The 13,131-nt window shown below is 35.7% G+C and overlaps 1 protein-coding gene across 1 annotated transcript in view; it reads left to right on the top strand.

Annotated features, from left to right (window-relative positions):
- LOC141486663 (uncharacterized) overlaps positions 1–9,293 on the top strand; it is a 40,143-nt gene extending 30,850 nt beyond the window's left edge. The window contains exons 6-7 of the mRNA XM_074185048.1: positions 463–522; positions 8,219–9,293. Coding sequence (XP_074041149.1) covers positions 463–522; positions 8,219–8,643 — 485 coding nt within the window. The 3' untranslated portion in view covers positions 8,644–9,293. The remainder of the gene's footprint in view (positions 1–462; positions 523–8,218) is intronic.
- Positions 9,294–13,131: the final 3,838 nt, after the last annotated feature.

Genomic DNA, 13,131 nt, shown 5'->3' with positions numbered 1-13,131 from the left:
GTCAATTCGAACATTTGATGGAATGAACTTTTCTGTTTAGTCGCACATTCTGGACCGAAATGAAATACTAACTGAAAAAATTATTTATTTTCTTTCAACATCTTCCAACATGATATGAAGGGCTTCTTTATTTTTTCTGCAAAATGAACTGGGCATCAGTCTCATTCAAAATACATTTACGTCAGTGATATGGCAATTGATACAAATGATCAGAAAAAGAAACATTCAAATGTGTGTTTCTATTACTTGTATTCTTGAAGATATACCGTTCTTCTATTTCAGAAAGAATTGAAAATAACTCAGTTTATAGAAGATGTTCGACATATTTACCATTACCATTAATAATCCCCACTCAACATGTAGAATTTGGAACCTCTGGTGTAAAATCCTCAGGCACCAAAACTTTCTCAAATGCTTTCATTAATGTTTACATGTGACTCATATATTTCTTTTTTTTTTCAGTTATAGTTACAATCGTGTTGGTGTGTTTGTCTATCCTTCCGATAATAATGCTTATTATGGGTGAGTAAAATTGCGTGTCTTAGAGTATTCTTGGTTGCGTGTTGCATGCGATTCCTTTTCCTTATAGTAACACCATTGATCCAATAATTTCCGCAATTCCGGCCCAAATTCTAGAATATAAATATAGATCAAGGCGCTTTGACTTTGATCGAAGATGGTATGACATTGAACAGATAACCTTATTTTATATTTTTGCCGGTATTGTTCTGAATTTTGCATCATGTATTTTACAACATAATCAGTAGTGCCAAAAATATTTTCCAATAAATGTTGATATAATTGAGAAAATCACAAAAAATTTATCATGGTGAAATTTATACAGTCGTTTATTCTGAAACCGTAAACATTATGATAGTCAATTGTAATTGAAGACATTTTTCCAAATTGAGGAATCGCACGTCAAATTATGAACCTTTTTCAATCCTCAGCTCGGGGGTTTTGTTAACGGAAACAGATTCAAACAGACATATGGCAATAACTCACATGCCCCCACTCATTAGAATATTGAAAAATACTCATTTTTATCGACTCACAATTCACTCAACTTGCGATGCAACATGTATCACTGAATATTTAGAGAATGAAAAAAGTTGGTGCATATCCCATCAGCCGTTATTATACAAGGTGTGACATAAGTACGTTAAAATATTCAAGTGACGTATTCCTGAGACAATTTTAAGAAAAAAAGTCTTTATAAACTCATGTCCGAAAATTCTTCGTTTCGGAGATACGGGGTGTTGAAATTTAATTTTTTTGTGCGCTTTTTGAAAATAACGCTTGCAAAAAATTAGTTATTTGCACGAAATTCGGTACCAGGGGTTTTTTTGACGTGGGAAATCATAATTTCGTATTAATTTTCATGTTAAATCTAGAGGGCGCTGCGTACGCTGTCATCACTTATTTCAAATTGCCCTAACTTTTTTGGCAATGAACTTTTGGTACTTTTCATAAAAAAATCTAATTTCCACACCTTTTCCGAGAAAAAAAGGTACACCTCCTCAACAACGCTGGAGGCGATCGTTTTCGAGATATTTACAGTTTTCATATATCGATGCATATTACTTAGCTCTAAGTGAAGTTGCTGAGAACATTACAAAAACTAATTATGTGGTTGATCTCGTCAAAATAAACAAATTTTTTCTATAAAATGTTTAACGAAGAAAGATTCGTTTTCGAAATACAGATTGTTGAAATTTTCCAAAACATGGTAGGTAGGTTTTTGTCATAAGTTTTTTGCAATCTTAGTTATTTTCATCAAACTTTATACGCAGTATACCCGAACAGACCTCTTCTTAACTGAGCATTTTCGAACTGCTTATTCAATTCAAATTAAAGAAATTTGTCAGCTTTGATTATTCAATTAGAAAGTGCTACATTTCGGAGTTTGTAAAAAAAAAACAATTCGGAGAACTACTATGTTATTTATTAGGAAAATAAACATATAAAAATTTAACGAAACAACTATCACGATAGCTGTTCAAAGTGACGATCCCCAACAATAATACAAGCTTCTGCTTTCCTCATCAAAGATTTCCGCACCCGTTGAGAAATGCTCGGAGTGTTTCTTATCGTTTCGCAGCAAGCTATGATGCGATCCCTCAACATTTCTTCGTTTTTAATGGGACTAGCATAAACTAGTGATTTTAGGTGACCCCAAAAGAAAAAATCGACGGGATTGAGGTCATCGGACCTCAATGACCTAGAGTGATCTCGGAGACCAACGGGAACATCTTTCATGAGTTGAGAAGCTCGTGTTCCAAAAAATGTAAGTAAGCATCTCCATTCAAACGTAAGGGGAGAAAATAGGGCACACTGAATACGATAAGAATATATTTGCTGCTCCTTTAAAATTTCATAAACTGGCATTAAAAGTTTGACTAATTTTCTTTGTACTTGTCGCTGGATGTTCATTAATTTTTTCGAGAACCGCCTCCTCCAATTCTACAGTTTTCGTAGTCCGTGGCCGTCCTACTGCAGAATTTGTTTCAGAGCTTCCAGATTCGGAAAGTCGCCGGAAAAGATTCGCAAATGTCGCTGCACAAGGAGTCACGCGTTGGGGATACCTTTCCTGATAGATGCATCTGGCCTCGCTTGAATTTCCGTCAGCCAAGCCGAATGCAAAAACCATATCAGCCATTTCAGCATTCGTAAAGTCGGACATGGTATCAAAAAATCACTTTATGAACTCCGACCTGTGAATTTGTCAATAATTAGTGAAAAAAGTGACAGCGAACTTCTATTTTTATAAGCAAACTTTCATAGCCTACTCGATTCAATTAACTCAATTTGCAAGTGGAGAGTGACAAAAATTATTGAAGTCAAATGTGGCTATGAAGTAATATGCATGTGAATATCTCGAAAACGATCATCTCCAGTGTTGTTGAGGAGGTGTACCTTTTTCACTTGGAAAAGGTGTGGGAATTAGGTTTTTTCATGAAAAGTACCAAAAGTTCACTATCAAAAAAGTTAGGGCAATTTAAAATAAATAATGACAGCGTACGAAGCGCCCTCTAGATGTTACATGAAAATCAATACGTAATTATGATTTCCCACGTTAAAAAAACCCATCAACAACATTGAATTATTCGGGAGAAAATATAATAAGGCATTGCAGAGAAATAACTCTCAACCATGTGAGGGCGGTGATGGTATCACGTATGTACCATTGTCTGGAAGTTGGTGAGAAAGTTTTTGAACATTTACTATAGAAAGTTTTTTCTTCTCATTGTCCAATCATCAGATTTTCATTCAAGAAATAACAGAAAACTATTTTGCTGAGTCATTGTTTCCACATTTGTTTCTAGAACGAATATTTCTAAATGTGGCCTCCTCTATAATTGTTAACCTGTATTTTAATTTTTCCTGCAAATCATCGTTTCAAAAGTTATTCAGCGTGGTTCGTTTTCAACTCGAATGATTTCTAGCTTCTGAACCATAAGCTTCAGACCATATATTTCATACTTTGTTGAAATCTGTCAATAGTGGTGCATCTGATAATGCTAAGTAATATCGAGTGATCCATTAAAAAAAATTGTGAGATGCTCTGGGGGTAGGATAGGGAAAGTAACATCAAATGTGAATGTGTCAAAATGTGTCTCCCTGTATACTATTGTTGACGTGTTTTTCTATTTTTTGTGGAAATCACTTTACCAAAAGTTATTCGGGGTGGCCCGTTTTGAATATAAGGCACTGTATTATTCCGATTTTACCTTCCTTTCAATTCCGAATTTTGAGTTTTCATTATTATTATTATTATTATTATTTCCACCCTGGTATTTTCTTAAAATGTTTTTTTGGATTTTCATAGTATTTAATTTCCCATACATGCGTACAAAAAAAAATTTTTTGTACTTCCTTCCCAATTTGTTTAACAGTTATATAATTATACCTGAGGCTTCAGTCCGTGTACAAGAAATGGATTATCAGACCAGAGTTGAATAACTGATTTGCAAACTCACTACTGAAAAGACCAAAACATGTATGAACGCCGAAATGATTTCAGTTGGTGTGAGGCATAATGTAACTTCTGCCAACGTTCATTTTTGTTTTCGAGGAAAACTCGAAGATGAGAGTGGACAGTGTATAATGTTACATGTGACCAACGGCTGGGAAAACTGAGAGACTATTTCGTCCCCGAACAATTTGAACAACTTCTATGAGTCCTGTGAGCGTAACTTTTATAAACGAGAAAGTTTTGTAATATGTTTCCAACCCAAGGTTTCAAACTTTCCAAACGAATCGTAATGTGAATCAGTGAAAATGTATTATTTGATGTGAACTTGAATACAGCTATTCGAAATATATCGATCAAAAGTCTTGAAGGGACATAAAAGCACTGAATCGATGAAAGATCATCAATCAATAGGGAACATTCCCGGGTTGAGTTGATTATGAAATTCAGAGCTGTAGCCCCAATTGTCCTGTGAAGACTTCATTTCAATATTCTACAAATCATGCATTCATTTGGTACACTTTACGGAAAACCATTACCTTCAAGTGAAATCTGGGATCTTCAGAATTCTTCCTCAAGGACCATTGAGTCTAGTGATCTATTCGTGATTCCGTTTACCACCATCGATGAGATCTACTTCGGCTCTGGTGTTACAAATGATTTGTTTTCATGTGCTGGTATATACATCTCATCTAGTTTTGTAATTCTTCATAGTTATTTCAATTTATGTCTAGATGTGTCATCTGTCATCAGAATATCAGTCGTATCAACTGCAATCTTGTTAAATTACAATGGGATCTGTCGTAAATTGCAGAATTATAGAGGTACGTATAATATCTGATTAACAAGACTGTTTTAATGTTGCCATTACGTTGAAAACTATACAGTTCATATCGATGTGATGAGATTTAAAGATGATATGTAATTACGTACATTTCATGTATATAAATAGTAATATTGGGAGGTATAACATTGATTTTGGATGTATGTGGCAGGAAAACAGAAAAATTATATTCCTAAGCTAGGTCCCATCCAAATGTCTGGATTGAAAATGGATTGGTAAATGGAGCTCTTGGTTATGTCGAAGACATAGTTTATGAAAAGTTTGATAGTTCTCTTGATGAAATGCCATGAGAAATGATGGTTGGATTTGAATATTCTCCTCAATCAACTTATGACGATAGCGATCGTGTTCCAAATCACCCATAACCAAATATTGGATGAATGGTGATACTTATCTATTGAAAAATCTGCTAAAATCTGTTTTTCTGTTAACCAGCTGTTGCTCCCCTACGAACGACAACTCTCAAAATTGGGAACTTGTGCAAGATGAGTACTAACGAGGTCTTACCTTTCAACGTGTGATTCCTAACACGGGTTGGACCGTCCGGTCTTGCATTTCGAACTACCGGATCACACAGCGGTCGATTTATATGTTATAAGGTTCAACATCAGATAATTCTATGATAGACATCGAAGAAAAGAACTTTTATTGGCCTAACATACGCTGCCTGTTCAAAAAATAAATTGAATTTTCATTTTTTTTTCGAAAACTTTTCATTCATGAATGTAATTCAACGTAATCCCCCAGATGTAATACACTTGTGCCATATTCATAAGCTCTCTCAGTGATTCGGTTTTTATATCCTCAATCTTTGTGAAACGCCGTCCTTCCATCGGATCTCTTCAATCTTAGGAAATGTCACATGAGGCCAAATCCATTGGATTCATGTGATGATTGTCAGACCAATGATCACTTATGGTGCAATTGTCTGGTGGTCGAAGACTTCACAGAAAATGGCCCAGGCGAAGGTCTCTGGCTCACAGAGACAGGCTTGCCTGGCCATCAGTGGTGTCATCAGTACCACATCGTCAGCGGCCATGGAGATCCTTCTAGATCTGCTTCTTCTCCACAAATTTTAGTAGAGAGAGGATAGATGGACCGCATATAGACTTGTGCACATTGCCAATTGCAGAGTGCAACAGACTGTTGGTTGACAGTGGAAGTCACAGCATTCTGGAAACAATCTGATTTTATGCCTTCAACTGTTAACTTCGACCTGACTTATAAAGTACTGTTTCTGAGTAGAGAGGGCTGGAACCCACAATAAACCCTCGCGGGCTACGGTGGAGGTTCGAATAGACTCACTCACTTTGGACCTAACCTAACCTAACCTATACAGACTGACATACTCTCAGATACACAGATATAATAACAGACAGAACAGATGATTTTGAAATAATTTTTATACATGAAAATAAGCAATTTTTTCTTCGGATTAGAAGCCAAATATTTCTGTGGAGAATGATGATTTCAGTTCGATTCCAGAATGACTGATATGTACTATTCCCATATTACTGATTTGATAATGTTTATTTATGATACACCCAACCAGAAAAATTGTTTTAAAAATGTATGGTGCTGCAACAGTTTAATTTTGTTAGTATTCTGTAATTACTTCCGAAATGCTAATTGAAAATATTAAACGGGACGTGAACATAATACAGTTGTAATCAATAAAAGTGTTTCATATCAAATCAAAAACCGTTATAAAATAGTCACGAAGTTATCACAGAAACGCTTTTACAACTAACTTATAAAACATTCATAGCACTTTTTTATAAGATTTGTATAATCTTCATTGAACTATTTGTAGCTTTGACGAAATTATTTCATTTGAATGCTTTTAAACACAATTTTGTTTTTATTGCCTACCATATTGTTACTTCAATAATAATTTCCCATACCATTTTATAGTATTACAAAACAATAAAATAACTGTTATAAAATCAAATTGCTTTCGCGAATACATATTTGCTATCGTCAAGAATAAAATGCAGCATTTAAGAAAAACCAGCTGACATTGATTTCAGAGGTCGTGTAAAGAAGTATAATTTGTCAGTTTTATTTAACTAGCGTCCCAATAACAATATACCTAATGATGTCTTGAAAAAAAAATTAGAAAATTGGTTGAACCTAATGCTTCAATTTTTTTCTCACTGAAAACAGAATAATGATTGAAATAGTTGAAATCTAAGTTTCCTAACAAGTTCATAGTAGTTAGAACACTTTAAAATGCTTGCTATTGATATAAAATTATTTTATAGAACGACGCCATTTTAAAATGATAGCAATTCGGAATTCTGGCATTAGATCAGTTGAAAATATGAAATACCACACATATAGTGATCAACAGCTTGAAAGTACGTAGATATTATGAGATTATATTATTTAGAACAAAGTGAGTGAAGTTTCCCTACTAGAAAATCAATACGTCAACAGAGTGAATTTTTGTAAAACTAATAATTTTTTCCATAAACATTAACAAAAAAAGTGGCGCGCCTAAATGTTCCTAATAATAGGTTATATATTTGTCAATGAAATTCCATTTGCAGTGAAACTACAATATTTGAAGACAAACAATGTCTTTAACAGTTTTATAAGTACAAAAATTAAATTATCAAAATGGCTTCAAACTATTTGTTAGTTTTTAGTGGGTGGCATATGAATGATATTTTCCTGGTTTCGACTACAACATTATTTTTGTGCCTTCAAGAAAACAATTTTAACACTTTTTTATTCCATCGTTATCGTTTTAGACTGCATTATATTTCATAACGCTCACTGACAATTACTAAATGACTCTTATAACATTGTATTTTAATTATTTTATAAGTATCTTCACAAAACTCATTTCTAAGAGTATTAGAAAAATTTTATAGTAACTGCCGAAATGTTTATAAAACTCTTGTGTAATTTGAATTGCAGGGGTTATATTTTCTAGGAGTGATTAATTTTTGGGAAAGAAAGTTTTTGGCTTTCTACTACTCAATTTCTATACAAAAAAAAGAAGGATGGTGAAGTCTTCCAAAGAAAAAAAAGAAGTAACTCTTTGTATGATCTACACATCCATGTATAGAGTTACTTCCTTCCTTTCTTCGGAAGACTTCCTCATCCTTCTTTTTTTTTGTAACAAGATGGAGTAGTAGAAAGCCAAAAACTCTCTTGTGTAATGTTTGTGAAAGGACCCAACACAATATTAAAAAAAGACTATAATGTTTTTTAAAACGATGCCAATTTCTAACTTATAGCTGTTTTATAAACACATTGACGTTTTCGCAACTTTTATAAAATATAAAATTGCCAGTTGGGCATGTTCATCAGCATCCAGTAGTGTAATAGTTACAGCTTTCTGGAAAATGAAACAAACATCATTCAACTCATTTCTCGTTTCATTGTTTCAGGCATTCAGTTCCTTCGGGACTGTCCGAAAGAACCAAACATCCCCGTCTACATGGTGGTGGGGGGGAGCGTGGGCTGCATCAAAATGGGCCTAACCCTCTGGTCGCAACTACATACCCGCCGTACTGACCCTGCTGCGACGAATGCCACCTCCATAGGGTCGAAAGTGGCCTCCATAGCTCTAACCATCCTGCTGATCACTTGGTTTTCACTGGGAAACTACTGGATCCTCCGGATCAAGTGGCCTGACTACGCCCCCACCCTCTTCGAACCCAACAAGTGGTGCCACAAAACTCTGTACGTGTTTTCTTTAGTTCATTTGTGTATTATTTACTCTCTCTTGGGGATTGTTGTGATATTGATCATAATTCTGGCGGGGTGCCAGTTGTTTGGGTGCCCTTGGTTAGGGCCTGCCAGGTTCAAATAGCAAAACCCCCCGGACTATTTTGAGCTCTGGGATGTTCCTAGGACCTACCATTAGACTGTTTTGCTCAATGTAGTGTGGGTGCTGGATTCTATTCGGAGAAAGAAGTATGGAAGCGAATGAATCAAGCCGATGTTGTACAGCTTCCACTTGGGCAATTTTTTACTGATGTGATATTTCAACACAGATTGTTCGTTTCATTGGAAAAATGTTCCTGAAGGTATCAAAACCAAAGTTGAACGTAACTCAAAGGATTTCATTCGAAACATAAACAAGGTCAGATAAACACAGAATTTGATTTTAACAGGTATTTGTATTTTAAAATTCGGGAAAAATTCTGAAAATGAATACGGTAGTTTCGTAACATATCATCAGTTTATTCAACAGATACATACAACCTAAACTTCATATTGGTAACTGTTCAATTCAAATCGTGAATTCTACTTTCCAAAAACTTAGAACTAGGTTAGATCCAAAGTGTCTGGGTCTGTTCGACCCTCCACCACAACCCGCAAGGTTCATTCTGGCTCACACTCATTCACACTCGAGCAAATGAACCCAGCTTCTCAACGAAGCTGATACAAACTCTTACCATCTGACCTGTGCCATCAGGCACAAAGTATGTGCTCTGCTGTTCCATCATTTTCCATACAGAGACGACACACTCTGTCTTCCGACAGTCTGATTCTCTGCATATGATGATTCAAATGACACTGACCAGTAAGAAGGCCTGTTAGACATCGTAGTTCATCCCTACTGCAGTCCAACAAGTGTTTGGTATCAAGCTTCAAAGGGTGAATGAACGCCTTTGAGTGAGTCAATCCTGGAAGATTCTGCCAGAAGTCCATGAATCTTCTTGCCATCCAGGTGTTCAATATTTGTTTGGCAAAGCCTAAAGCGATGCCAATGACAGGTTCTGGTTCGATGGAGCTGCTTGTAGCACCCTCTTCTGCAAGGGAGTCAGCAGCCTCATTGCATTCGAGGCCAGTATGGCCAGGAATCTAGACCAGAGACAATCTGTTAAGTCTTCCTACCGAGGAGAGTCGTTTTTGGCAATTTGCTACCAATTTAGACGTTGCTCGATAGGTGCCAGAAGCTTCCAACGCCGCTTGACTGTTCAAGGATATTTTCATTGACCAATAAAATAGAAGAAGTCCTTATTTGCTTTTGGGTATATAACCATCGACGGTCTGCAAAATGAATGGAGCTCAATCAATAATTGATTTGAAGTCTGTCCTCTCTTGTTTGAAGGTGACTGACAATGTTTCGTGGTGTATTTCATCAGTTCGGACTTCTGTTGTCTAATATAATATAAATTGATTCAATAACCCTGGAAAAATAAAAAAGATCAACCGAAAATAACACTGAAATTACAAAGAAATAACATACAAGCAATGGAAACAGTGGATGTGAAAGCAACTCAAAGGTTAATTCATATAATTTTGCCATTGTTCTAATTGAATTGTGACACGGTGGTTGTCTTGATGAAACACCATTTTTTTTTCGCCATATGCGGTCGTTTCTTTGCAATTTCGGACTTCAAACACCACAAATACGCTAAATAATATTCACTGTTAATGGCTTTCCCTTTTTCAAGATATTAGATAAATATTAAACCACTCATATCCCAAAATGTTGAGGTCATAATCTTTCCAGCCGATTGTTGTGCTTTCGACGAGGTTCACCAGTTGATCTTCTTCCAGAGACGAAAAGTGAAAACTAATATATGAACCCGAACTGAATTCACAAAGAAAACATCCAGTATATGATAGATAGGTAGATATGTATTCATGTGAACTATCGATTATGACACTATCGACATGTTTTCCAACTTGTGTCGAGGAAAATATAGGAGTTTCATTCAGGCGTTATTAACAATGACCTTTTTTCTGGTTTGGAGACCGGAAAAGGATTATTTCCCGAAACGTCAAGCTGAGTATGGAAATCATTATTTGTTTTTTAGGAATATTGTTGCATCCACCACTAAAGTTATTTGCAACATAGAAAAATATATATACACATATATACATACACATGTCTGTTACTTGGGATTTCACAATTGATTGAGTAAATCTATTTCAGAGAAGAATCTAAGAAGACATTAAGAGCTGTCTTAGGTCGGTCATCTTCGAACAACGGACACTCCACCATAAAATGTTTCGCAGAAGGAAATTGAATTTTATTCATTGATCATTCAAGTTGTAGGCGGAATTGTCATGAACATGACAAGTTAATGACTATCGATTTGGTTTTGTTCATTTTCCAGATTTTGAAGAGTCATACAGTTTGAAACATTTCTGTGGGCCTTATTCACTCCATTCATTTCATACCTTTCAATAGATTCTTTTCGAAAATTTGGTATAGTTTTGATTTCTTCACTGGTAATTGGCACATACTATTTCGAACGAAAACTTCATTTTGATATAATATCAAATTTATTTTCGGAAATATGTATGTTATGAAATGAAAATTCGAAGGAGAAAAGTGGAACGTATGCCAATATCTGATATAAGCCATTTAATGTTGAAATCATTCACGTCACTAACGAACCATCTAGAAATTTTCAAAAAGTAGATTCTGTTTTTTTTTGACAGTTCAGTGAAAAATGTAAAGTAATTTTTTCATTCGAGTCGTAACATTCACAAATTTTTGTAACTAGCCAGTGAAATTGAGTCGAAAAATATTTTTCATTTCGCTTCTGGTTCATAAAGCGTTATATACGTCATTCTGAAAATAGAAATCATCGATACCGATTATCATCTGATGAAACGAACAACCTGCTAATGCACTTGTAAATGTAACACTGACGCATTTGCTTTGTGAGGAATAGGAAATATAAAACTATGAATATTTTTTCAGGTTCATTGGGATGTTGAACAATTTATAATTGAAATTCAGTCTGAGAATCCTCATAAAAATATTCACGAAACAACTTCAGTCCACTAGTCAATGGACGATGTCTTTTTTCCCTACATGAATCAGTTGGCGTATCATTAAAACGACCTGGTGATATATTTTCAACCCGTTTTCGCGCTTTGTGAATTGGAGAGAACGTGTGCGGATTATAGGCTTCATCTCCGACTAATCTCAGTTGGATATCGCTTCATTCACGATCAAATGATTATCCATATACCATACACATGGAAAAACAGAGAGCGTTTTTTCTATGGCGGAGTTTCCATTGGTTTCTCAAGGGATTTTCTTTTTTAATATGGATGATAGATCTGTTTTTTAGTCTTTCAACCGAAAACGATTTGAACTTTGACGAATTGTAAGAAAATATAACAGAATAGAGGACCGTCGAACTCAAAATTCACCAAAAGGATTACCAAAAGGATTTTCAAAGCTCCACCGATTCAACCTAAACGAGAACTAGTAGAATGTTCAAAATTGGCAATTATAGAAATAGACGTCATATACTGTTTGTCATGATGATCATAAAATTTTATTGTTGTAAATCATCCCCCGGAAAAAAATAACGCCGGCCGCTGCTAGTCGTCGTAAATCGATTGAGGCTTGGCCAAGATCGCGATCAATTTGACTTTGCCGTGTTGTTTCGATAGACTTCCAGCGACTTCCCTATCGGCTTCGGTTACTATATATAAATACTACCAACACACATATTGGTGACGTCTAGTTAACAGTGCGGTACGATGTAATCTAAGTATGAGCCTGAAGAATTAGTTGAAATGTGTGTATGTGTGTGTATTTATAGTGTTGCACTGAAATAAATTTAAGTATAGTTGTACAGTGTAATCAATTATTGTCCGATCTACAAGTATCTCTGTATCAGTAGAGTTGGGAGAGTGAGTAGTACAGCACTTAGGCCACATGTAACCCATTGTATAGATTCCCGAGGAGTTGTCCTTCTAGGTCATCGTCCATCCTATCCTTTCCAGCAAGGTGGATGAGTCTCTGGGAGACATCTTCTCAGATATTCCTTCGGTGCCAGCTTCCCAGGGTCACCCAGGGTGATACTGGCAAGAATCCTCTGATTCCATCCCATCTCTTTGGGGATTGAGCATGGGTGTGACGTTTGGCTAGTTCCGCAATTGTCAGAGTCATCAGGCCGTAGATGCCACTGGGTCCTAAAATATTCTCAGATCAGCCGCTTCCTTGGCTAAAGAGACGGCAATGTGATTACCTTCACTCCTTTCGTGACCTTCAATTCACCTCAAGATAATGTTATTATCTACCAAGGCTTTGGCTAAATCTTGGTGGCACTAGCCCTGGGGTAACACGTTGTCTGTTCAAGGCTTATAGGGCTTGTCTGATATCAGTGCAGATTATTTTTGCTAGAAATTCTTTTTCTGGTCATTTCATTTGTGGCGATTGAGATATCAGTCAGTTCTGTTTGAACCACGCTAGTATTTTTTCCCATTCCCCACTCAATCCCAGAAATCTGGAGTACACTCCACATCCTGAGCCTTCTTTGGTTTTTGTCTTTGGTTGTTTGGTTTTTGTCTGTATATATGATTATTGCATTTGTAG

This window comes from Leptinotarsa decemlineata, unplaced genomic scaffold (genome assembly GCF_025532065.1).
Source record: "Leptinotarsa decemlineata unplaced genomic scaffold, Ldec_3_MD MMD2_tig00026361_RagTag_RagTag, whole genome shotgun sequence".
Classification (NCBI taxonomy): domain Eukaryota; kingdom Metazoa; phylum Arthropoda; class Insecta; order Coleoptera; family Chrysomelidae; genus Leptinotarsa; species Leptinotarsa decemlineata.
Note: the sequence above shows the minus strand (reverse complement) of the source record. Positions and strands in the feature narration are given on the sequence as shown.